This window comes from Coregonus clupeaformis, chromosome 23 (genome assembly GCF_020615455.1).
Source record: "Coregonus clupeaformis isolate EN_2021a chromosome 23, ASM2061545v1, whole genome shotgun sequence".
Classification (NCBI taxonomy): Eukaryota; Metazoa; Chordata; class Actinopteri; order Salmoniformes; family Salmonidae; genus Coregonus; species Coregonus clupeaformis.
In genome coordinates, this window is record NC_059214.1 from 28,728,344 (window position 1) to 28,754,840 (window position 26,497).

The window sequence follows — 26,497 nt, forward strand, 5'->3', positions numbered from 1 at the left end:
GCCTAATTGTTTTTAACAGGACAAATCTGAGGGGGCATGTGCCCCCTATGGGCATGACGCCTCACTTTTACCTAATGTAGTTCTGCATTGATGCATGTTTAGGCTGTGGGTTAAGTTGCATTGGTTAGCAGAGGGCTGGGAGGAAGTCTACACTGGTCCGGCCCACTATCTTAAAATGCAATAGAGACAGACAGTGAAAGTGTCCCCTCCTCCCAAGGTCTTACCTTACTCATCCTGATAAATCTCTCTGGAGCCCGTCCTCTACAGGAGTGATGGTCTGGCTCACCAGGCCCAGGGACCACTATATAAACCTCAATCGACGGATAGGCTGATCCCACTTTATTTGTTATTTTAATGACCAGGGATTTGGTGACCTGGCTGCGCTGCCAAAAGTCTTGATCCTGGGCATACAGTAGAGTTAAAAGCCCTGATTCATCAGTGCTAAAAGTCCTAGCAGGCACATTACTGACCAGATCTGACCCTCACTTTTTTTTTTATATGTCCAATCAGAGCGACTGTACATGTTTATCCACTGATCCACCAAAACGTGATTAATGTTTACCACACAGAATGTTCGAAGTCATCACAAAGGCAAAGCAACCAGGTGTCTGTCTAACCATCTGGTGACAGAGAGGGTGAGAGATGGGTACATGTAGTCAGGGGTTAAACTGGGGTGCCCTATTTGGGGGGAGGGGCTCTCAACCTAACCCTCCGGCTCAACCCTAACCCTAACTTCCATGTCCAGACCCCGGCTCAATCCTAACCTAGTCCTCACCCCATTTCAACCTTAATCCTAGCCAATGCCATAAACTCAACCCTAACACTAGCATAATGACCACACCTCCGCTCAACCCTAACCCTAGCCATAATTTAAATCCTAACCCTTATTTAATGTCCACATCCCGGCTCCTGTTCCAGCATCCCATACTACCATATTCAGAATTAGGAAAATGTACGCCTTTCCTAGGCACTGGTATTCAGACTTACCTTATGCAGGTGCGTAGGGCTTTGCAGGCATGGTTCCCTTGTGCGCGCTTAATAATGCCTCGTTCACGTCATGTCGGAAATTCGGGACATCAGAGTTAAAATGAACGTTAGTTATTTGCGTAGAGCTTCCCATTGGTTGATTCTGGTACCTCCCAAGTGGGAAATTCGAGATCCAACTCTCCGCCTAGGTTAGCAAGTCAGTAATGTCTGAGTTTCCGACATGACGTGAACGCGGCATGAATTGTATTCAACTGCTGAAAACCCTCCCACCTGCTGGCCAACAGATTTTTCAGTACATTTATCTAAAGTCATCCCTTTAAATTTAATTTGGTGTACCTTTAATTAGAATTCTCTCGACAGACTCACTAGAATATCAGAATATTAGGGATCAATTAAAGAAAGCCATGTAAATACATGCATATTTGTCTCCTTTTCAGCACCAACTGGTAAATACTCTGATCTTGCATAGTACTTAGGGTTAGGAAAGTATTTATGAATAATACTAAAAACTGGTTTGGAGAACCTTCACGCACTAAATATATACAGCGGTTTGATTAATCCTGAAAGTTGCCATATTACATTTTCAACCCATGAAATATTGAAAGGAGAGAAAAGTGTACAATAGGTGTTGAACAGTAATCTATATAGTAGTCTATAAATCTACCCTAATGATCCTCACTAATCATGGAACTGTGATGACAACAGTCCAGTCGTCGTGAACCGTGCTCCAGGCACCAGGTTTAAACTGCTACTGATGATCTGTGTTCCATAAGGTTACATGTCCCAAATTATTGCACAACTTGCAATACATTAGCCTAATATGATCCACTATTGCTAGCGATCCTCATGAACAACCACACAAACATGACAGAGGAAAGAAAGGTAAACCAATGATGCAATGGAACGATGCAAAATATAAGGAAAACAACACTAAAGTGACAGTTATAAATGTATGTGGGTATAATTGGTGGTGGCTACCAGATAGTGGCTAATATTTGACACAATATAAATTGTAAGAAATACTGTGTAAGGTCCGGGCATATAATTAAAACATTCTAGAAATCATAAATCAACTCGGTAGGTTTGGCGCTATACTGTCATTTGATTGGGTCTCCAAATGTCATCCCTGCAAGTTATTAGGCCACCTTTTCACTGTGGAAAAGGTGATATGTTGAAATGCTTCAGTTTGCTGCCATATGACTGGTTTCACATTTGTCTCCAGCGATCACAAAGTAAAATATAGTAGATCTAAAACAATTGTTATTTACATTTGCAATCCCCTTATCCAAACTGTTTACTAATTTACCTAGTTTTTATCAATAGCTCTTACCAATTTGTAAATTACAGTGCATGGAGAATTATGTTATTTCTATCGGGAAATGTAGATGTTGTTCCACTTGGAACCGACAGGTTGCTCACGTGTACAGGTAGTGGAATTATGATGGAATTAAGTCAATGTCAGAATGCAGCGTATCCGTTGACACACCTCCGCCACACCTTCCTTTCTTTGATCTCCACCCCAAACGAATAGCGGGTGAAAAGCATGCTATTCTCAAGGTCAGAATAGAGAAAAATGTGCATAAAAAGGGAATTACGTTCCTTTTAGGCGCGATTAAACAATACATGCCTGATTTCCACATAACTGATATACATATGTATTTGTTACAGACAGTTAATGGTTTATTGTACAGTAAAGTATGTACAGTAATGTCTATGATGTAGTCAAACATTTGTATTGCTTATAGATGGACATGGCCTGACCTACAACCAAATATAGAGGAAACCCCTAGTGATATGATTACACACTGGAGGATTGATACTACTATTGGCCAGGGTTCCTTGAATGTGAAGGCCCAGTAGTACCAGCTTATAAGAGGGACATCAGAATTTTCACCCACAGTGTAATAACATTTTTAACCCAGGAATAACCCTGTAATAACCCTGTAATAACGGTGAAGTAAGGTAGAGGATGAGAGGACTTTCCTTAATCCTGCAGAGATTCTAGTGATCCTTCATAATGCTCTGTTTGTTCCTTCAAGGACTCACCACTGTCCTGTGTAGGGGACAGAAAACATGGACAGTAAAGAGAACTTCCAGTTAAAAACACAAGATGGCAGTAGAGTCCCTTCCAACAGTATTCTTCAACTTTATAACAAGGTTGGGATGTTTGTTGAAATGATCAAATTCACAACCGCTTTAAATGTAAAGTATTCTCAGAGTCAGAGAGTTAAACTTAACCTTTGTGGGCTGAAATGGCATGCATGGGTACATGCTATTGTCACTAATGATTTATATAAACAATATGTGAATATATACACTCCCCAAACATATTTATTTGGAAAGTGAAGCTAGAACTTTTAATTTGGCTCTATACTCCACCATTTTGGATTTGAGATCAAATGTTTCATATGAGGCGACAGTATTTTCATATTGTTTTACAGTTTAGAAATGAAAGGACTTTATGTATCTAGTCCACGCATTTGAAGGTGTCATAAGTATTTGGACAAATTCGCTTATAGTGTATTACATTTAGTCAAAGGTTTAGTGTTTGGTCCCATATTCCTAGCACGCAATGACTACATCAAGCTTGTGACTCTACAAACTTGTTGGATGCATTTGCAGTTTGTTTTGGTTGTTGTGCTCAATAGAAATGAATGTTATAATGTATTGTGTCATTTTGGAGTCACTTTTATTTTAAATAACAATAGAATATGTTTCTGAACACTTCTACATTAATGTGGATGCTACCATGATTATGGATAATCATGAATTAATCATGAATAATGATGAGTGAGAAAGTTACAGATGCATAAATATCATACCCCCAAGAAAAAACTCCCCTGTTATTGGTAATGGTGAGAGGTTAACATGATTTATTGGATTTTCCATGTGGTCTATATTAAAAGGGAACTTCATTTAATATAACAGGCTTTTAAAATTCAATATTGGTGCACAATTTCTACTTAAAATATCAAAGGCACTCTTCGTGGAACGACCCTGCTAGGAATATGGGACCAAATACTAAACTTTTGACTAAATGTAATACACTATAAGTGAATTTGTCCAAATACTTATGACACCTTCAAATGTGGGGACTAAATACATAAAGTGCATTCATTTCTAAACAGTAAAACAGATATGTATGAAAACACCCTCAAATAAAAGGTGACATTCTTTACTGTCGCCTCATGTAAATAATTTGATCTCAAATCCAAAATGCTGAAGTATAGAACCAAATAAAAAAACGTAGCTTCACTGTCCAAATACATAGGGGAGTGTATGTCTATGATTGCCACTCACACTGAGGAAGGAGTTAGATGTGGATGAGGAGGACTGCACCAAGGCCCTCCGTCCAGCAGGGGCAGCACCTCCTTTACCCTGCACAGACAGCCACCGCTTCAATTTCTGGGCTGAAGGAAAATAATCAGAGAGGAGCCAATACTGGTCAGGGTTCTTACATAACTTGTTCTATAGACTACTGTAAACACAAGTGAGGAAGGGCAAGTCACATGTGAGCGAGGTAGAGGGAGACTGGCATAGTTGATGTGTTAACGAATGGTAGTGTAGGATGAACACACACACACACTGACATACTGTGCTTTCTGGAGTGGTCCACGGCCTTGAATGAGCCCAGCATGGCAAACGGGTGGTAGGACAAGGTGAAGGGATGAACAATGGCGCTCTGTAGAGACAGTCATCAGATCTATTTTTCTATTTTTATTTTAAGACCTTCTCATTAATGTCTTACAATGCAGTGGTACATATAGGCCTACATAATATGTATACAGAGCAGCACTGCATTATACCACTGCACATGATCATTATAGACCAGATAGCACTACACTGAGGCTGATGGCCTACTTACTTACTATACACTGAGTGTACAAAACATTAAGAACACCTGCTCTTTCCATGACAGACTGACCAAGTGAATCCAGGTGAAAGCTATAATCCCTTATTGATGTCACTTGTTAAATCCACTTCAATCAGTGTAGATGAAGGGGAGGAGACAGGTTAAAGAAAGATTTTTAGGCCTTGAAAAAATTGAGACATAGATTGTTTTATGTGTGCCATTCAGAGAGTGAATAGGCAAGACAAAATATTTAAGTGCCTTTGAACAGGGTATGGTAGTAGGTGCCAGGCGCACCGGTTTGTGTCAAGAATTGCAACACTGCTGGGTTTTTCATGCTCAACAGTGGGAAGCGTTGGAGTCTACATGGGCCAGCATCCCTGTGGAATGCTTTCGACACCTTGTAGAGTCCATGCTGCGATTAATTGAGTCTGTTTTGAGGACAAAAGGGGGGGGCAACTAAATATTCGGAAGGTGTTTTTAATGTTTTGTACACTCAGTGTATGTTATATATTATATCCCCTTATACTGCCTTCCCACACAGACAAGGCTAGGCTGTAGGATTAGGCTATACTAACACTGGGGAGAGAGAAATGTGCAGTATTCTAAACTCAGTCTACCTTGTAGTGCTGGTGAGGGTAAGCGGCAGACGGTTTGGTGGTGTAGAGGGCTAGAATGTCTTTTACAGGCAAGCTATTCTGGAGCAGAGAGGACAGCAGAACAGAGGTTAGAGCAGAGGGGAATATATAGTTAGTAACACTTAAACCACAATAATCATAAAAGGACCAGTTACATGGTCAACCCAGTGAAAGATCATGGACTAGGTAATGCTGCCCAGTTTGAAATATACTGTTGCACCTGACTTAGAGACTGAACGGGAACGGGATCTTAAGCACAACAAATTTGTAACATATTGTACGAATTGTAAGCGTAACATACTGTATCATACGAAATAGATTACGTAGTACACAATTGTGCACAATTTTCAGAGACCTGTTTTGGCTCGTGAGCACTACTTTCAAAACTACTGGTTGAAATTATACAAAACCTTTATAACGTATCTTAAGTCAAAGTTTAGCAACAGAGGAGCATGGCTTTGGAGACTGGTGATTCATTGTGTAGTAACAAGGGAGGTTAGCCTAAGGGTCATTGACACTTTGGACTGAGCTGTGGTACTAGACTCCCAACTCCACCAAACGCCTCTAGATTACAAGGACGACTAAGGGTCAGTAAGACTACAGACTGAGCCGTGCTAGACTCACAACCCCTGGCATACTGTATGCCTCAGTACCCGGACTACTCACCAGGATCATCCCAGCGAAGGAAGAGAGGATCATGGCTTCTCTCTCCAGGTGGTTGGGGTACTGGTCATTATACCCTGGGCTGCCCACTCCACTACAGGGAACAACAAAGTCAATCAATCAAATGTTATTTATAAAACCCTTTTTATATCATCAGTTGTCATAAAGGGATTTACCAGGGTAGCTTAGAGCTAAAACCAAGGTATTAGGTAAGGAAGAGCAGAAGTCTTCAGCTCTCAGACAAGGTTACTCAGGACATGACACAATCAAGTGTTATTGTGTTTGGAAGTCAATGTTTCATCAATGTTCTTACACGATGTCTCTGTCCATCACATCATGTCGCTCCTCTTTCTCCAGCCACCAAAGGGCAACACTTATGGCCAAGTCATAATGGGCCTGGATGGAAGCACAGACACATTAAGTAAAGGGTTCGTAAAAATGTTGAAATAATCATAAACACAGTCGACCGTTTAACTGTATACAACATCCCACATTAACCCCTGGTGGAGGATGGTGCACTCCAGAACAATTTGTGTTGAGATTCCTACCAGGTCATCCAGCATGCTAGTGGATCCTTTCCCCTTGGGGTCGAAGCCATTCTCTCTCAGTTTCTGACCAATATAATCTCCCCTGTTCAAAACACAAAACTCTCTCAAGTGCCTGAAGAAATATAATAAATGATTTCCTCTTCCCACACCACATCATTGCTCTAAATTTATAATTTATCATCCACAGAAAGCAACTCACAGAAGGGCTTCTATGTCTCTTCTCAGTCGCCTTGTCTCCATTTCTCTGAGGTAGCGTTACTCATGCAGAGGGTTAAGTCCTTGGTGGTCCTGTAGCCTACACAAAACGAAGTTTGCAAATATGATGTCAAAGTACTCAACAATGACCATAGTAGTTTGCACGGCAGCACAAACAGATCTGGGACCAGGGTAAGAAATAGGAGGAAGGGAAGTTACATGGTAGATAAAGGATGGAGATGGAAAGAAATCGTCAGGTGATGATATAGTATGATAGCAGTGGTTATGCAAACAGACCTGCACTAACTTCCACTGGGGTTCATTTACTACAGTAAGACAGGGTAGTCTTGAACCTGGCACCTCTCTGGCCCTACACAGGGTCCAGGAAATGTGATACAAGCCATTCAACTCACATCCAGCAGAACACAAATATGTTTTTAACTAAAGCAACCTAATCACTGAAGATTTTTACGCAGCCTGAAGTGCTACAGCAAGGCAAAAGCAAGGTGATTAAAAGTAGGCAGAGACATTTTCTGCCAATGATTTGGCCTCACAACCTTTTCCCACTAGTCTCCAAAATGAGATGTTGACCTAAATATGTCATTGTTGATTTACATAATATTTTATGTAGCATGTGCCTGGTAAAATATGTGCTTATTCAAATCTGAGTTACATGATCAAACTGGCATTCTCAGCAATGCATTCTATCTAAATCCATATAACATTACAGTTGGTCGTATTTTGAATAAAGAAAGACACATTCATGGTGTAAAGCAATCTGTACTTACCACACAATGCAGAATTATCAGCAATGGTTACACCCAAAAACTGCAGTACTACTCTAAATGACAGCGTATCACAATCACGAATATGTTTCATGTAAATAAACCCCCCAAAAACACACTGCAAACGGTAGCCGTTTCAGGTGACACCTGCCTGCGGGAAGGCTGTATACAGTAGAGACCGAGGGGAGCAGAAAGCCAACCACAGCCTCCTAGGTGAACAGCCTACTCTGAATAATTCACACAGGGCCTCTAGTCAATCACTCCAACAATACGGGTCCAGATTATTTTAGAAACATAAGGAGGTGCGTTGGTCGGCACTTAACCATGATGAGATACAGCCATAGATTAGCTGGATGGTGCAGTCAGCCACCTAAGGATGAGTTGAACACCCTTACGCAATTGCTAGTTGCCCCCAAGGGTATAATTAAAGTTGTGTTGCAACATTCTCCGTCTAATCATGTTGCAACAACTTTAATTATACCCTTGGAGGCAACTAGCTATTGCATAAGGGTGTTCAATTTATCCTTAGGTGACTGACTGCACCATCCAGATAATATATGGCTGTATCACATATCTGTTACTGTCACAAAACAGAAAATGTGCTATTTCTTACAGGCTTATTAAATTATTTATTTCTTCATGACTAATAAAGTGGGTGCTAAATTAACAAAAACCTTTTCAACATAAAATGTATTGACATTTTATTTGTAAACGTATAATATTAAAACAAAGGGCAAAACAATAAAGGCATTGGAAATATGTGTAAGAATGAAATTACACCGAATAAAGTCAATTAACTGAATGTAGGTTCTCCAAACTGTCAGGTTTGTGTGTTTTCTTCTGTTGTTGCTTTTTCTTCTTCTTCTCTTTAAAAATGGGAGAACTCAGGTACTTGGTGTCTGAGAACTTATCTCCACGTCTCATTTTGCTGTTAAAAGAAAGACACAACAATTGAATAATCAAGTGCTGGTATCACAGCCTAGTAGAACGAACCTGACCACTAGTAAAACCTACCTGATCACTGTGCAAGCTACTGATATAATAAAGATTTAGTTTCATTTCCAGGGCAGTCCTCACCAGTTGATGGGTGGCAACTTGTAGCTCACAGCAGCCCCCCGTCGTCTGGTCCGTCCTGTGTCTTCATTATCCGTCCAGTTGGTATTGGTTAGTGACTTCAGGGCTCTCTCTGCTACTGTGGGTAATACATAAAATAACAATTAGAATATCTACATCTCACACAAATAAAAATAAAAATACTGTCAACAATAAAAAGCTTTGTACCTGTTCCTGGAGATCTTTCAGCCATAACCTCAACCGGCTCTTTATATACAGCAACCTTGTGAGCAGAAGAAGCAACCCTTTTAGGGCTTGAGGCTGGAGTGTCAAATCCAGTCTCAATTGAACAGCTGACATCCATGAAGGACTCCCATGGAGGCCTTTCGTCCATGAGCAGCTCCCTCAGGCTCTGACATACTGCCTCACCACTGTCAGGAATTTCTGTGTGGGTCTCAACAGTTGATAATAATACATTAGATGTCCTGCTGTTTGTGTCATCATCCTCAGACAAGGAGTCAGGAACAACGTAGGTCTTCCTGTTTCTGGTGGAATCACTAAAACTATTGGGTATGACAAAAGTGCCTCTACATCTCGGTTTAGGGCCCTGGTTGGACCGGGGCTTGAAGCTGCTGACTTTGAAGTCTGGACTCAGGACCTCAAGTGAAGACAAAAGTTCATGAGTTTCACAGCTCTCCTCAGTGGCAGAGCGTGTGATGACTTGCAACACTTCGGGATCCGCCACAGGCTGTACTTCTGCATTTTGTGCTGCAGTGCTTATACCTATACTACTCTGGCTATCCAGAGTCTCACTAGACAAAAGATAACCTGCACCCCCAGGCGCTACTCCTTTACTGCTGCTACTTTTTTTTTTTTTCCTTTCCTTCACAGGGGCAAGACAGTCACCCTTCTGTGCATCCTTCTTCATCCTTGATTTTGCAGTCTCCACTCTCCTGGCTTTCTTGGGCTTTTGCTCCACAGCAACTGAAATGGGGTCACTGATCTCCCATGGGGGCATTTCTTCCTCAACACATAAGCTTTCTAGGCCCTCTGAATTCCCTGCAGGTTCCTGGGTAGCCAGCCATGGACGTTTAGAGGAGGCATGAGTCTCTTCAACCACAGAGTCTGTAGTCTTGCGCCTAGCAGCTAGACAGTGATCTGGGTGTGGTCCAGTCAGGTGCTCCTCTATGCTTTCATCCCTGACCATTTCTGACTCTTCTTCGGCAACAAAGTCATACACTGTAGTAGGAGTGCACACCAGCTTTTCTGCCCAAGCATCGTCTAATATTGTACTGTTCCCTGAGGAGCTGTCCCTGTTCACCGAGACCACAAACGTCCCTCTGCCTTTCACTCTGGTAGGTCTCTTACTGCTCCGTGCAGTGGACCGAGGTCCGGAAGCACTGGAAGAGCTGCGTGATTCCCTGTATTCATGCAGGGTGGCATCCATGTCTACATAGGCTGGGCACCATTCAGAAGAATGACATTCCTCTTCAATGAGAGATTGAGGCAGAAGGAATATATCATTTTCTGCTTCAATGTCTAATTCATGGTCCACCATGACAGGCTGTGCTTTAGTCTTCCTGCTTGCTTTGGATTTCTTCTGGCTCTTTCTAGATGTAGGTTCATTAGAAATCACAAAATTAGAAATCACAAAAGTCTTGCGACCTTTAGTTTTAGAGCCTTTGTCCTCTGTGGCATCTATGACCAATGGGTTTGCCCCGTCTAGTTTAAATACAGAGTTCTGAGCTTCAGGGTCATCAAAAAAGTCATCTTCAAATGGGTCAGGTGAGACATTTCGATGGGATTTGGATTGGAGAGGGACTACAAAAGTTGTTCTTGGGTCAAACTGTTTTGGAACATCTTGTGTTGTTTTATGGGATTCTCGGGTAGGTTTTCTGTGTTTGGTGATGCGAGAGGTGACATGAGTCTTCCTGCGGGCAGCAAGGGATTCTATCTCTCTGGCTGAGTTCTCTATGAAGTCCTCTTCTCTATGTTCAACATCCACACCCTCCGCTGTAGGGTTGTCTGTTTGTAGTGGCGTTGCAGAAAATGCCTTTTGTATCTCTGTCGGCAGCTCCACGTTTAAAGCAGAGCTCTTCACCTCTAGATTTTCAACAACACTTGTTGGGCCACTGTTCTTATTTCCAACCTTCACTAATAGACAAGGGATCTTTGTCTTTGGCACCTTCAGTTTCTTCAGTCCACCAGCTTTCTTGGGCTTGGTCTCCACTGTAACGATTTCAGCAGCGCTGTCCCCAATAGTTATCTCCATCTCTGTGTCATTGATGGTGGTCTTCTCTCCTTCTCCGACAGTTGTCGTCATTGCAAGCGCCAATGTGGTCTCCATCTTTAAGCTGTTTGGATTAAGCACAACTTTATCAGTACCAGAGGGCTGTATAGTATTAGTTATGGAGACAACAGCGGGCAAGACTGCTGGGATAGGGTCGAGTCCAGTGTCAGAATAAATCTTTGACCACTTTTCCACCTCATTTTTTAGGCTGCTGGATTGTCGGGATGTTCTCTTTTGGGTCGATTTCAATGTATTGTCCACCTGTAGCTCCATCTTATTCATGCTGTCTGTAAGATAAGAATACATGTGAGTTACTGACCTAATCAATAACCAACCTAATGCTGAAAAGGTCATGCATACCAAAATGTGGGGTAGTTCTGAATTCTCCATGTTCCAGCCCCCTTACCTTTACTGGCACTGGACTCTGATGATCTACTTTGGGTCCCAGAGGGATTTGTGGATGTGGTTCTTCTGTCATTTACTACAACCTCCTGGCTCGTGCTGGTCTGTTTTGAGGGACACACCAAATCCCTGGACTGCTCTGCTATGACAAGAGGTATCTGAACCGCTACCCTAGAATGAAAATAAATAAGGGGGGGAAATGTGTGAACAGAAATAATTGACCATAAGACAGTATTGCTGTAACTGTAAATATTAATAGGAGTCTCATTATTACCTCTCAATCTGATTATTTTCATCTTCTTTATCGGGGGGTCGCTTATTACGGTCTTCAGGTACTTCAGGGGCATCCTTCTTCAGAAAGAAAAACAATTTAGCAGGGCTCTACGATGACACTAGGAGCACGTGCTCCTAAGTTGAAAAATGTTGAAGCACACAAAGAAAATTAGGAGCACAATGAAAGTATTTGAGGAATAAGAAATGTGTTTTTATCATAAGAAATAACTAAAAGTGCATGAATAAAAGGTTCCATGTTCAATCAAGTACAATGTACCCTCACATATTTGACTCACTTGTGAGACAAAAACCATCAGCTGCCCCTTTAAGGGGCGTGAGCCATTACCTGATAATGGTGGGACTCCCACTCAAAATGAGATTCTCCAATGTCCCTTCACTAACAGTTGAGAAAGCTCAAACTAACATTGAAAAACAAGCTAGCGTCTGAACAAAACGATGTAAATAGCCAAGAAACACGAGAACAAAGTCACACTTTAGTAGACTTTTGGGTAAATTCAACCAACTTTATGCCTGTGTGCTTCAAAAAAAAAATATTTCAGCACTACACTCACAGAGTCCCAGGCACTGTTGCTGCTTCCCAGATATTACTGTATGAGCAGAAACTGTTGCTGTCGCACGAGGTGAGATAGGACTCTACATAGTTATTTGTGTGATTAGCTACCAGTTATCAAACAAAAACGGCAGAAATACTTTTGAAAATAGCTACGGCAGCAATTTCTTTAGCTATAAATCACAACTCGCACGTGCTCATCCTTGACTTTTCTTCTACTTTTAGGCGCATATGCGAGTAAAATGGTCGCACAGCATAGAGCCCTGTTTAGCATTGTAAACCGTGACATAGGCTACTTATACTTATCTGATACCATAGAATCAGAGGACATACTGGAAGGGGACTTACATTTTCATCAGAGAAGAGGCCCACAGCCCTTTCCAAGTTATCCAAAGTGTTGCGTTGAAGGTCTTTCAAGATGAGAATCTGTAAAAGGATGTTGTTTTTAAATTGCTTGTTTTTTGTTTTTGCTTTAAAGCGCTTAGAGATTCATTTATGTAATGAATAGCACTATAGAAGTTGAATAAATTATTATTTGCATTATCACCTGTCAACAACTCCCATGCTTTTATGTCATAAACTAACACTGAAGTCTGTGAGAAAATAGATCATTATTGTTACAAATAGCATCTCTAAATATGACCCGGTTAGGTGCCAAATTTAGATCACACTATGTCTTATCCCTCTCTAACCCACCAGTTGGTTGTGCTTGAATCTGCGAATAGCCAGGTCAAAATTCAGAGACTCCACTTGTTTCCGTAGGCGCACAGTTTCCACTTCAAGTTGTCTGCTTCTCTCCCTCTGAGCCACCAAGGCCAGTGCCAGAGCCTTGTTGTTAGTCTTCAGGGAGACCTTGAAGAACGAGGATGTGTCTAGAAAATACATCAAGCAGAAAATCTAAATAAACATATGATAATGCAGTATGACTTACCAAGTGACCTGTCATTAACCAACAACAGGCTATTACAAATTAAAAGGGAATCCACCTTTTACATCAATTTAGTGATGACAGCTGTATGCTACTTACTGAGAATCTTGGTCTTTATCTTCGATGCCACTGTTAGTGAGTTATGTTTAGCAGCCTTCGAGGGCATAGGTTTTTTCCCTGGTAACATAGTTGAGAGGAGGGTCCTTCCCTCAGCTGACGCGTTCATCCTGATCCTGGAAGCATAAAAAGGAGAGTTGATCACATTACTAGCCTTTGGTCGACAATCAATCTACTAGTAGAAGGTGCATGCGCCTCCAAACTATCAAAATTAATATGCAAATCACAACTGCACAGTTTAGCTACTAAAAATAACTATGGCTTGCTGGCTGAACTAACGTAACCTAGTTAGTTACAGCAATGATACTTATTGCCATTTCATATGTTATCATAATTGTTGACTACAACTTGCCTAGCTTACGTAAGCTAGCTAACTAGATAGCCACAATTAAGAAGTTAACGTTAGTTAGCATAGCTAGCTTACGTTAACTTGCTAACATTACTTACCGGGCGTTATGTCTTCTTTCTTATTTAAAGTAGACGAATTTGCTATAGCAATGTAATTGAAACGTTAATATAGCCGGTAAAAACGTTACCTAGTTTTATTTGCGTGCTAGCTAGATTACCAGTGGCTCAGCTCAAATATAAACATTCTAGCAACCAACCGGCGCCGCTGTTTCAAGTCAAAAATAGGCGTGCCCTTTGGACTGCAACGAGCTAATCACAGCTGAGATAGCTAATTCTAAACGCTAGCCCTGTCTGGGTCTAGACCAATAATGTCTATAAACTCTGAATAACTTCCAGGGGGCGCTTTATTGAAGCCACAGCGCAGCCGTCTTGGTACTCCTCCTCAAGTGTAAAAAGGTTTTGGAAGCTATAGAAATGCAATTATTAATGTCTACATTCGTTTTTACACGTTTATTCTATTACAGACACTTTAATGCATACTTTTAAATTATATTATGTGAGCTAAACATACAAATAAAAAATGAAAAAATATATTAAAACATTTTCCTTAAAGTAATATTCTTTAGAGAGTACTAATGTTACTGTCCCCACTACAACAACAAAAAATACTTAAATACATTTAATTTTGTCCTTGAAACATTTAATTGAAATACTGTAGAATTCCATTCATTCCTATGAAGGACTGCTGCTAGGTGGGAGTGCCAATATGGCCGACCGATGATTTCAAAGATTCGCAATGGCGAATACATACTGTCGGCAATACAGTGTTTATATACGTCATTGGTCTAGACTAGCCAGACAAACTCAAACTAAATTATTCCGCTGCTCTGTCGTTCGTTACAAATTTGCGGAGAAGAATCGAACGTCCGTGGGGCCTGATCGAAAAAAAATAAACAGGGGTGTGAAGAAGATAATGTAGGAAGTAACAATAGTGGATCAATATATTAATAATAAGCCTTGCAGTATACACAGATGGTTCAGGTGTATTTATTCCTGAGTTCAGTGTTAATCTATGCAAGAGACTAACAAATGATTGCAAGAGACTAGCAAATTATTAATGTGTATTCGACAGAAATGGTTGCTATAATTGTTGGATCCAATTGATAGAGGGGGTGCAACCAAGAAGAGTGGTAACAGGGCCAGCTCTAGCCTTTTGGGGCCCTAAGCAAGAATTGGTTGGGGAGGCAGCAAATCATTTTTGTGGCCCCTCTCTTGACAGCAGAGAGAAACATTTATGTGTTTTAAGTACATTTCCTGCAATTGTACACATTTTTCCATGAGGCAGAGAGAAACATTTAGCAATTTTATAACAAATGTAACACAATTTTGCCATGGGGCAGAGATAAAAAATGTGCAATTTTGCTGCTTATTTCCTGCAATTCTACCAATTGCAATGGGATGGAGAGATATTTTAGCAGTTTTAAACGCCCACAAAAGCTAAAGAAAATAAAAAATATCAGCTGAAAGACAAGCTTATCCATGATGTTGCAAAACAATTAAAGTCAATAAGTAATCGTTCAGGTCGGCCTCCCGAGTGGCGCAGCGGTCTAATGCATAGAAAAACCAGCTAAATTATCCATATAAGTAAGACCTTTAAACAGGTTAACATTCACAAGCACGCAGAGCCAGACGGATTACCAGGATGCGTACTCAGAGCATGCGCCGACCAGCTGGCCAGTGTCTTCACTGACATTTTCAACCGCTCCCTGACCCAGTCTTTAATATCTACATGTTTCAAGCAGACCACCATAGTCCCTGTGCCCAAGAACGCCAAGGTAACCCGTCTAAATGACTATCGCCCCGTAGCACTCACATCTGTAGCCATGAAAGGCTTTTAAAGGCTGGTTATGGCTCACATCAACACCATCATCCCAGACACTTTGGACCCACTCAAATTTGCACACCTCCCCAACAGATCCACAGATGATGCAATCTCCATTGCACTCCACACTGCCCTTTCCCACCTGGACTAAAGGAACACCTACGTGAGAATGCTGTTCATTGACTACAGCTCAGCGTTCAACACCATAGTCCCCTCAAAGCTCATCACTAAACTAAGGATCCTGGGACTGAACACCTCCCTCTGCAACTGGATCCTAATGGGCTTCCCCCAGGCTGTGAGGGTAGGCAACAACACATCCGCAACGCTGACCATCAACACGACGGCCCCTCAGGAGTATGTGCTTAGTCCCCTCCTGTACTCCCTGTTCACCCATGACTGCGCACGACTCCAACACCATCATCAAGTTTTCTGACGACATGACGGTGGTAGGACTGATCACTGACGATGATGAGGCAGCCTATAGGGATGAGGTCAGAGACCTGGCAGTGTGGTGCCAGGACAACAACCTTTCCCTCAACGTCAGCAAGACAAAGGAGCTGATCGTGGACTACAGGAAACGGAGGGGCATGCATGCCCCCATCCACATCGAGAGGACTGTAGTGGAGTGGGTCGAGAGCTTCATGTTCCTCGGTTGTCCACATCACTAAGGAATTAACATGGTCCACACATACACCACACAGTTGTGAAGAGGGCACGACAGTGCCTCTTCCCCCTCCGGAGGCTGAAAAGATTTGGCATGGGCCCTCAGATCCTCAAAAAGTTATACAGCTGCACCATTGATAGCATCTTGACTGGCTGTATCACCACTTGGTACAGCAACTGCAAGGCACCCGACCGCAAAGCGCTACAGAGGGTGATAAGTACGGCCCAGTACATCACTGGGTCCGAGCTCCCTGCCATCCAGGACCTCTATAGCAGGTGGTGTCAGAGGAAGGGCCAAAAATGTTTCAAAGACTCCAGTCACCCAAGCCATAGACTGCTATCTCTGCTACCGCATGGCTAGTGGTACAAGTGCACCAAGTCTGGAAGCAACAGGACCCTGAACAGCATTTACCCCCAAGCCATGACTGCTAAACAAGACTGCTAAATAACTAATCAAATGGCTACTTGGACTACCTGTATTGACCCTTTTTGCACTAACTCTCTTGCACTGACTCTATGCACACAAAATGGACTCTACCCACACACTGACACCCCGAAACACACACATACACACACACACACACATAACATGCGCACACATGCATACTGACGCCACACACACTTTCACTCTTACCACATACACTGCTGCTACTACTACTGTCTATTATCTATCCTGTTACCTAGTCACTTTACCCCTATCTACTGTATATGTATACTGAACAAAAATATAAACAAAACATGTAAGGTGTTGGTCCCATGTTTCATGAGCTGAAATAAAAGATCCCAGAAATTTTCCATATGCACAAAAAGCTTATTTCTGTCAGATTTTGTTTACACCCTGTTAGTGAGTATTTATCTTTTGCCAAGATAATCCATCCACCTGCCAGGTGTGGCATGTCAAGAAGCTGATTAAACAGCATAATCAGTACACAGGTGCACCTTGTGCTGGGGACAATAAAAGGCCACTCAAGAATGTGCAGTTTTGTCACACAACACAATGCCACAGATGTCTCAAGTTTTGAGGGAGCATGCATTTGGCATGCTGACCGAAGGAATGTCCACCAGAGTTGTTGCCAGATAATTTAATGTTCATTTCTCTACCATAAGCCGCTTCCAACGTCATTTTAGAGAATTTGGCAGTACGTCCAACCGGCCTCACAACCGCAGACCAAGTGTAACCACACCAGACCAGGACCTCCACACGCGTTCGTCTGAGACCAGCCATCCAAACAGCTAATGAAACTGGGTTTGCACAACTGAAGAATTTCTGCACAAACTGTCAGAAACAGTCTCAGGGAAGCTCATCTGCATGCTCGTCGTCTTCACCAGGGTCTTAACCTGACTGCAGTTCGGAATCATAACCGACTTCGATGGCCACTGGCACGCTGGAGATGTGTGCTCTTCACGGATGTATAATGATTTCAACTGTACCGGGCAGATGGCAGACAGAGTGTACGGCCTCGTGTGGGCGAGCGGCTTGCTGAAGTCAACGTTGTGAAGAGTGCCCCATGGTGGCGGTGGGGTTATAGTATGGGAAGGCATACGCTACGGACAACGAACACAATTGCATTTTATCGATGGCAATTTGAATACACAAAGATACCGTGACGAGATCCTGAGGCCCATTGTCTTGCCATTCATCCGCCGCCATCGCCTCATGTTTCAGCATGATATTGCACGGGCCCATTTTGTTAGGATCTGAACACAATTCCTAGAAGCTGAAAAGGTCCCAGTTCTTCCATGGCCTGCGTACTCACCAGACATGTCACCAATTGAGCATGTTTGGGATGCTCTGGATCAACGTGTACGACAGCGTGTACCAGTTCCCGCCAACATCCAGCAACTTCGCACAGCCATTGAAGAGGAGTGGGACAACATTCCACAGGCCACAATCAACAGCCTGATCAACTCTATGCGAAGGATATATGTCGCACTGCATGAGGCAAATGGTGGTTACACCAGATACTGACTGCTTTTCTGATCCACACCCCTACCTTTTTTTAAAGGTATCTGTGACCAACAGATGCATATCTGTATTCCCAGTCATGTGAAATCCATAGATTAGGGCCTAATTAATTAATTTAAATTGACTGATTTCCTTATATGAACTGTAACTGTAAAATTGTTGCATGTTGCGCTTATATTTATACTACCTCAGTTACCTCGTACCCCTGCACATCGACTCTGTACGGGTGCTCCCAGGGCCGTAACCAGGGTTTGTGTTTTAGTGAGGTCCGGAAGATTTTCACAGGGGACCCCACATGGAGCCCAGACCCCAAGTTTGGGAAGCACTGTACTAACCTCTCACTCTGCTTGCTTCCTCTCTCTTTCTGTCTCCTAAGTTTCCTCCTGCATGCATTGCAGCCTGCCTCAGCCTCACCACTGAGCGCCACATCACTGTCTGTCTCAGTAGCCTACTCTCTCTGTAAAGCAAAGTTATTATGAGAACCTAAGGCTGGTTTACAGTCCGTCTAACGACATGTCTGTAGACAATTGTCGTAGCGACATAATGAACATTCTATTGTCGTCCGAAATCTAACTTATCATTGTCATTATGAAAACACATAAACACAAAATGACATCCTCTGCATGACATCAGCAGCCCAATGCTCCAGATAGCATACTTTTTCTATTTTAACACCAATAAACTCATCCGTTTAAAAATGAATTAAGTAAATGTCAACCTAGCAAGTCAGGCAACTAAAAGCAATTTTCTAAACAATAATTTGGTTCGTTGCTAGCTAGCCAGCTCAAATAATGACCAGAGTAACGTATAGCTGACAATTAAAATCTTAACTTTGGCAACTTTTTATTCATTATTACATCATCATTATTTACAAGGTAATGGCGAGCTTACAGAAAAGCTTACTGCCACAGTTGCTAGGTTTCCATCCAATTGGCGACAGATTTTCATGCGACTATTCAAAAATCCACATAAAAACAATATGCATTTTCCCATCAGTGGAGGCTGCTGAGGGGAGGACAGATCATAATAATGTCTGGAACGGAGCGAATGGAATGGCATCAAACACATGGATGTGTTTGATGCCATTTGTTGGGTTCTATTTTTCTCATAATTGGATCTGTATGTGATGAATAGCTTAGAAGGAATGCATTAATGAGGAGCATAGGTTTGAACTATACTGATATAAATTGTTTCACATAACAGGCTGTGATTCATGTGAGGAACGTTAGGGGCTAGGATGAGATAAAACTTGCATTTCTTATAGATAAGACTTGTATTTCTCACAGATACGAACACTGCCTCTTTGTTGTCTGTAAACCGTCCTTGAACGTAGTACAGTGGAATGGTGTCTTTTGGGTGCTGACTCCACAGGTTGTTATGATAAACTTATGCCTGGCAACAGTGTGCAACAAATGGAGCGCCGAGGGGTTGGGACTAACCCGTGCGCCAACGGATTGGCTGAGTAAAGTCTAAACCACACTCAGTCCTTTACTCTGATTGGCCAACAGAAGAGGTGGGAACTCTCTGTCAGAGTATTTGAGAAAGAACCTGTAAACAATGGTTTAGTTCTCTGTCTGCCCTGCGTGGTTTTTCAGTGAGCCCGTATACGAACCTTCATACTTATCATACATACATTTTGCATATAATAAATTTAGCTTGGATTGAAGATCTCTTGATTCTTATTCCAATACCAGATTTGAATTACGCAATTTCTAACACATTCCATTCGCTCGGGTTCCAGCCATTACCACGAGCCCGTCCTCCCCAATTAAGGTGCCACCAACCTCCTATGTGTTTCCATCAAATTAACTTGTTGCGGATAAAAGGCTGTGCGTGATGACGTAGATAGCCAGAGTGAATTTACGAACACACCCTATGCAGTGTTGCCAACTTAGCGACTTTGTCGCTATATTTAGCGAGTATTCAGACCCCTCTAGCGACACATTTTCAAAAAATCGACTAGTGACAAATCTAGCGACTTTTTCTGGTGTTATTGGAGACTTTTGGAGACTCTTACGTGAAAGCACGTATCGTTCTTACTCTTCTCAACGAGCAGCGGGTGCTGCCGTGGGCCCCACCCCCGTCTCAAAGCACTCACAGGCGGCCCAGTCCTCGCGCAACAGTCCCTCCCAGCTGCAGTCAGAGCAGGAGATGTTCACCCCTCTGCGTCCAGACTGCAAATGAATCGCGCATGCGGGAAGCCGCCACTGGCTGATCCCACCCTGGCTGTAAATGTAAAATGTTCTTTGTCTAAAATAAATCACTGCATTTGACTCAGCCTCAGTCACTTACTCACCTCGTCCACTGTGTGTGTGCGCCTCTCTGTGACATAAGCTAAACATCTAGCTGGCTAGCTCATCATGTCTCAGTCTAAACTGTACACTCAAAAATACAGAAAGGAGTGGGAATCAAACCCTGAATTCAAAGGCTGGTTGAAGCCGTTTATTGGAGATGATACACAGGCATACTGCCTTTATTGTAAGGCTGATTTCTACGCCAAACTTAGTGATGTAAAAAAACACATGACAACTCAAAAACATACTCAAAAGGCAAAGCCTTATAACAGTTCCACCCAAAACAAGCTGCCATTTATGGTTAAAAAAATTGACTGCAAAAAGGCTGAGGCCACCATGGCATTAGCTATCGCTGAACACTGTTCCATGCTGGCATGTGATCACATTGGAGAAGCATGTAGAGCTGCTTTCTCAGACTCCACTGCTGCTACCCACTTCAAAATGCACAGGACAAAGTGCACAGAAATGATTAATGGTGTTCTAGCACCATACTTTCTGAAAAAGTTGGTTGCAGATGTGGGTGACTAGCGTTTCAGCCTCCTCCTCGATGAGTCCACGGATGTAAGTGTTTCCTGTACCTGGGGGTTGTGATAAGGTACTTTAGTGACACCAAGCAGACAATTGTATCAACATTTCTGGGGCTTGTTGAGTTGGAGGGAGGAGATGCCTAATCTATAGCCCGTGCTGTTGTGGCTTTCCTCGAGAAGTGTTGTCTTAAAAAATAGAAACTCCTGGGGATATGGACTGACAATGCCTCTGTTATGACGGGGATTAACAATGGGGTCCATAAATTGCTGAAGGAGGAGTATGGCCTCAAAGATCTGGTTCTTATTCGCTGTGTGTGCCACTCTCTGCAGCTTGCTGTAAGTCATGCTTCCAATGACACCATCCCCCGTAGTGTGGAGTACTTGGTACGAGAGACTTCTAACTGGTTTTCAGTGTCTCCAAAGGGCAGGGAGGCCTACAAGGCCATATATGAGACCATCAACTGTGGGGAGAAACCTTTACAGATAACCAAGGTGTGTGCCACACGTTGGCTCTCCGTTGAACCCGCGGTTTCACGCATTTTGGACCAGTGGGAGGAGCTTAGGCTGCATTTCGCAGTCACCAAGTCCAGTGAACATTGCTACAGGGCTGATGTTTTATACTCCATGTACAGTGATCCTCAAAACATATTGTATTTGACTTTTCTGAAGTGCTGGGTGAGGTACAGTTGGCCATCAAGGCTTTTGAGGGAGAGCAAGTAGATCCTCTTAAACTACTTGACAGCTTGGTTAGCCTGATGAAGTCTGTGAGCAGCAGGGTGCTGAATCCACTGGCAAATGTTGATGTACTCAAAGGGCCAATAGATTTTTTTGACTCAAAAGCAGCTGAGCTCCACTTTGCGCCTGAGGATGAAAACAATGTCCGAAAGCGGTGTGTAGCCTTCACCATCTCCCTCACTAATGAGTTGAGGGTGAGACTGCCGGACAACATCGAAGCATTGCAGTACATGTCAGTTTTCAATGTGGAGGAAACTAAAGCACAATAGGAGCCCTGGAGAAATAGAAAAAATAGCCAAGCTCCTTGGCTACTCCCCTGCAGAGATAGACAAGATTGTCCAGCAATGGTGTGCCATCCATCTTAGTAAATGGAATGAGACAAAAAACACACTGGGCTTCTGGAGTGAGATTTGGAAGTTCAGGGATCCAGCTGATATCAACCCGTTTCAAGAACTTGCCATGGCTGCTGTGTCTGTGTTGTCCTTACCACACTCGAATGCTGAAGTCGAGAGAGTATTCAGCCAGATGAGTGTGGTAAAAAGCAAACTTAGAAATCGGATGTCCTTTTTATTTTTATTGTATTTTTATTTAACCTTTATTTAACCAGGTAAGCCAGTTGAGAACAAGTTCTCATTTACAACTGCGACCTGGCCAAGATAAAGCAATGCGATAAAAACAACAACACAGAGTTACATATGGGGTAAAAAAAACATAAGGTCATAAAATACAACAGAAAACATATATACAGTGTGTGCAAATGTAGCAAGTTATGGAGGTAAATAGGCTATAGTGCAAAATAATTACAATTAGTATTAACACTGGAATGAGATGATGTGCAAATAGAGATACTGGGGTGCAAATGAGCAAAATAATAACAATATGGGGATGAGGTAGTTGGGTGGGCTAATTTCAGATGGGCTGTGTACAGGTGCAGTGATCGGTAAGGTGCTCTGACAACTGATGCTTAAAGTTAGTGAGGGAGATAAGAGTCTCCAGCTTCAGAGATTTTTGCAATTCGTTCCAGTCATTGGCAGCAGAGAACTGGAAGGAATGGCGGCCAAAGGAGGTGTTGGCTTTGGGATGACCAGTGAGATATACCTGCTGGAGCACATACTACGGGTGGGTGTTGCTATGGTGATCAATGAGCTAAGATAAGGCGGGGATTTGCCTAGCAGTGATTTATAGATGGCCTGGAGCCAGTGGGTTTGGCGACGAATATGTAGTGAGGACCAGCCAACAAGAGCGTACAGGTCACAGTGGTGGGTAGTATATGGGGCTTTGGTGACAAAACGGATGACACTGTGATAGACTACATCCAATTTGCTGAGTAGAGTGTTGGAGGCTATTTTGTAAATGACATCGCCGAAGTCAAGGATCGGTAGGATAGTCAGTTTTACGAGGGCATGTTTGGCAGCATGAGTGGAGGAGGCTTTGTTGCGAAATAGGAAGTCGATTCTAGATTTAACTTTGGATTGGAGATTCTTAATGTGAGTCTGGAAGGAGAGTTTACAGTCTAACCAGACACCTAGGTATTTGAAGTTGTCCACATACTCTAGGTCAGACCCGTCGAGAGTAGTGATTCTAGTCGAGTGGGCGGGTGCCAGCAGCGTTCGATTGAAGAGCATGCATTTAGTTTTACTAGTGTTTAAGAGCAGTTGGAGGCTACTGAAGGAGTGTTGTATGACATTGAAGCTCGTTTGGAGGTTTGTTAACACAGTGTCCAATGAAGGGCCAGATGTATACAAAATGGTGTCGTCTGTGTAGAGGTGGATCTGAGAGTCACCAGCAGCAAGAGCGACATCATTGATATACACGGAGAAAAGAGTCGGCCCAAGATTTGAACCCTGTGGCACCCCCATAGAGACTGCCATAGGTCCAGACAACAGGCCCTCCGATTTGACACATTGAACTCTATCTGAGAAGTAGTTGGTGAACCAGGCAAGGCAGTCATTTGAGAATCCAAGGTTATTTAGTCTGCCAATAAGAATGCGGTGGTTGACAGAGTCGAAAGCCTTAGCCAGGTCAATGAAGACGGCTTCACAGTACTGTCTATTATCGATCGCGGTTATAATATCGTTTAGGACCTTGAGCATGGCTGAGGTGCACCCATGACCAGCTCGGAAACCGGATTGCATAGCGGAGAAGGTACGGTGGGATTCGAAATGGTCGGTGATCTGTTTGTTAACTTGGCTTTCGAAAGGCAGGGCAGGATGGATATAGGTCTGTAACAGTTTGGATCTAGAGTGTCACCCCCTTTGAAGAGGGGGTTGACCGCGGCAGCTTTCCAATCTCTGGGGATCTCAGACATTACGAAAGAGAGGTTGAACAGGCTAGTAATAGGGGTTGCGACAATTTCGGCGGCTAGTTTTAGAAAGAGAGGGTCCAGATTGTCTAGCCCAGATGATTTGTAGGGGTCCAGATTTTGCAGCTCTTTCAGAACATCAGCTGTCTGAATTTGTGTGAAGGAGAAGCGGGGGGCATGGGCAAGTTGCAGCGGAGGGTGCAGAGCTGGTGGCCGGGGTAGTGGTAGCCAGGTGGAAAGCATGGCCAGCCGTAGCAAAATGCTTGTTGAAATTCTCGATTATTGTAGATTTATCGGTGGTGATAGTGTTTCCTAGCCTCAGTGCAGTGGGCAGTTGGGAGGAGGTGCTCTTATTCTCCATGGACATTACAGTGTCCCAAAACTTTTTGGAGTTAGTGCTACAGGATGCAAATTTCTGTTTGAAAAAGTTAGCCTTTGCTTTCCTCACTGCTTGTGTATATTGGTTCCTAACTTCCCTGAAAAGTTGCATATCGCGGGGGCTATTTGATGCTAATGCAGTACGCCACAGGATGTTTTTGTGCTGGTCAAGGGCAGTCAAGTCTGAGGAGAACCAGGGGCTATATCTGTTCTTAGTTCTGTATTTTTTGAATGGGGCATGTTTATTTAAGATTGAGAGGAAATTACTTTTAAAGAACAACCAGGCATCCTCTACTGACGGAATGAGATCTATATCCATCCAGGATACCTGGGCCAGGTCAATTAGGAAGGCCTGCTCGCTAAAGTGTTTTAGGGAGCGTTTGACAGTGATGAGGGGTGGTCGTTTGACCGCGGACCCGTTACGGACGCAGGCAATAAGGCAGTGATCGCTGAGCTCCTGGTTGAAGACAGCGGAGGTGTATTTAGAGGGTAATTTAGTCAGGATGATATCTATGAGAGTACCCATGTTTACAGATTTAGGGTTGTACCTGGTAGGTTTATTGATAATTTGTGTGAGATTGAGGGCATTTAGTTTGGATTGTAGGATGGCCGGGGTGTTAAGCATATCCCAATTTAGGTCACCAAGCAGTACGAACTCTGAGGATAAATGGGGGGCAATCAATTCACATATGGTGTCCAGGGCACAGCTGGGGGCTGAGGGGGGTCTGTAGCAAGCGGCAACAGTGAGAGACTTATTTCTGGAAAGGTGGATTTTTAGAAGTAGAAGCTTAAACTGTTTGGGCACAGACCTGGATAGTATGATAGCCTGCAGAGCTCTAACTCCACCCCCTTTGGCAGTTCTATCTAGACGGAAAATGTTGTAGTTGGGGATGGAAATTTCAGAATTTTTGGTGGCCTTCCTAAGCTAAGATTCAGACACTGCTAGAACATCAGGGTTGGCGGAGTGTGCTAACGCAGTGAATAACTCAAACTTAGGAAGGAGGCTTCTGATGTTAACCTGCAGAAAACCAAGGCTTTTACGGTTACAGAAGTCAACAAATGATAGCTCCTGGGGAGTAGGAGTGATACTGGGGGCTGCAGGGCCTGGGTTAGCCTCTACATCACCAGAGGAACAGAGGAGGACTAGAATAAGGATACGGCTAAAGGCTTTAAGAACTGGTCTTCTAGTGCGTTGGGTACAGAGAATAAAGGGGGCAGATTTCTGGGCGTTGTAGAAAAGATTCAGGGCATTATGTACAGACAAGGATATGGAAGGATATGAGTACAGTGGAGGTAAACCTAAGCATTGGGTAACAATGAAAGAGATAGCATCACTGGAGGCACCGATTGAGCCAGTCTCGGCGTGTATGGGGGGTGGAACAAAGGAACTATTTGAGGCAGTTTGAGAGGGACTTGGGGTTCTACAGTGAAATTGTATAATAAGAACTAACTGGAACAGCAATAGGCAAGGCATATTGACATGGGAGAGAGGCATAAAGCAATCACAGGTGTTATTAGAGAGAGCTAAGACAACAACTGGTAATGGCGATAAAGTTTGGGCTGAGGCTAAACAGAATAAACAGGACAGGGTACCGTGAAAAGGAACAGTCCAACAGGCATCAGCTGTGCAGCTGAGTGATCATAAGGTCCAGTGAACAGCAATGTGAGTCCGAGAGCAAATTGGTGTTTCAGCACAGCGAGCAGGAAGCATGGTTGTAGTTTGCGTGTGCTAGCGGGCCGGGGCTAGCAGATGGATCTTCGTGGTCGTCGCAACGGGAAGCCTGTTGAAACCACAGACGATTACGTCGGCAGACCAGTCATGATGGATCGGCAGGGCTCCGTGTCGACTCTAGGAGGTCCCGTCCAGTTGAGAGAGAGGTAGATAGCCGGGAGATGTGCCTGACTCAAGGCTAGCTCAAGGCTGATAAGCCAACAACAACGTTCATTTGGTTGCAGCTAGCTAGTTGCGATTATCCAGTGTTAAAGGTCCAGTGATTCAGTGATTCCGGCAGAAAATCCGATGTTCTGGGTGAAAACCTGCTAACGGTGGCTAATAGCAAGTAGCTAGTTAGCTAGTTAGCTGGCTGGCTAGTTTCAACTGG

General features: G+C 43.1%; 2 protein-coding genes across 3 annotated transcripts; both read right to left on the minus strand.

Annotated features, from left to right (window-relative positions):
* Positions 1 to 2,697: 2,697 nt before the first annotated feature.
* On the minus strand, positions 2,698 to 8,051 carry LOC121537043 (uncharacterized protein C2orf80-like). The gene is made up of 8 exons (XM_041844785.1): positions 6,886 to 8,051; positions 6,687 to 6,768; positions 6,452 to 6,534; positions 6,142 to 6,232; positions 5,458 to 5,535; positions 4,582 to 4,669; positions 4,288 to 4,397; positions 2,698 to 3,040 (listed from the first exon to the last, which is right to left on the minus strand). The coding sequence occupies exons 1-8, from the start codon at positions 6,924 to 6,926 to the stop codon at positions 2,972 to 2,974; spliced, it is 642 nt and encodes a 213-aa protein (XP_041700719.1). The 5' UTR covers positions 6,927 to 8,051; the 3' UTR covers positions 2,698 to 2,971.
* A 299-nt stretch (positions 8,052 to 8,350) lies between these two features.
* Positions 8,351 to 13,936, minus strand: sgo2 (shugoshin 2). 2 transcript variants are annotated; one of them, XM_041844787.2, is made up of 9 exons: positions 13,748 to 13,936; positions 13,283 to 13,416; positions 12,952 to 13,127; positions 12,604 to 12,681; positions 11,686 to 11,762; positions 11,416 to 11,582; positions 8,948 to 11,296; positions 8,744 to 8,855; positions 8,351 to 8,594 (listed from the first exon to the last, which is right to left on the minus strand). In XM_041844787.2, exons 2-9 carry the CDS (start codon positions 13,407 to 13,409, stop codon positions 8,456 to 8,458), a joined length of 3,225 nt encoding a protein of 1,074 aa, XP_041700721.1. In that variant the 5' UTR covers positions 13,410 to 13,416; positions 13,748 to 13,936; the 3' UTR covers positions 8,351 to 8,455. The 2 variants fall into 2 exon arrangements, with proteins under 2 accessions (XP_041700721.1, XP_041700720.1); XM_041844786.2 differs by having other exon boundaries at positions 8,744 to 8,858; positions 13,748 to 13,935.
* Between the last annotated feature and the right edge of the window lie 12,561 nt (positions 13,937 to 26,497).

Coding starts and splice junctions, on each gene's coding strand:
- LOC121537043 (XM_041844785.1), bottom strand. CDS start 6,926: ATGGAGACAAGGCGACTGAGAAGAGACATAGAAGCCCTTCT. Junction 6,535..6,686: donor CTAGCATGCTGGATGACCTG/GTAGGAATCTCA, acceptor GCTTCCATCCAG/GCCCATTATGACTTGGCCAT. Junction 6,233..6,451: donor GTGATGGACAGAGACATCGT/GTAAGAACATTG, acceptor TGTTCCCTGTAG/TGGAGTGGGCAGCCCAGGGT.
- sgo2 (XM_041844786.2), bottom strand. CDS start 13,409: ATGAACGCGTCAGCTGAGGGAAGGACCCTCCTCTCAACTATGTTACCA. Junction 11,583..11,685: donor GAAAATAATCAGATTGAGAG/GTAATAATGAGA, acceptor TTTTCATTCTAG/GGTAGCGGTTCAGATACCTC. Junction 11,297..11,415: donor AGAGTCCAGTGCCAGTAAAG/GTAAGGGGGCTG, acceptor CTTATCTTACAG/ACAGCATGAATAAGATGGAG.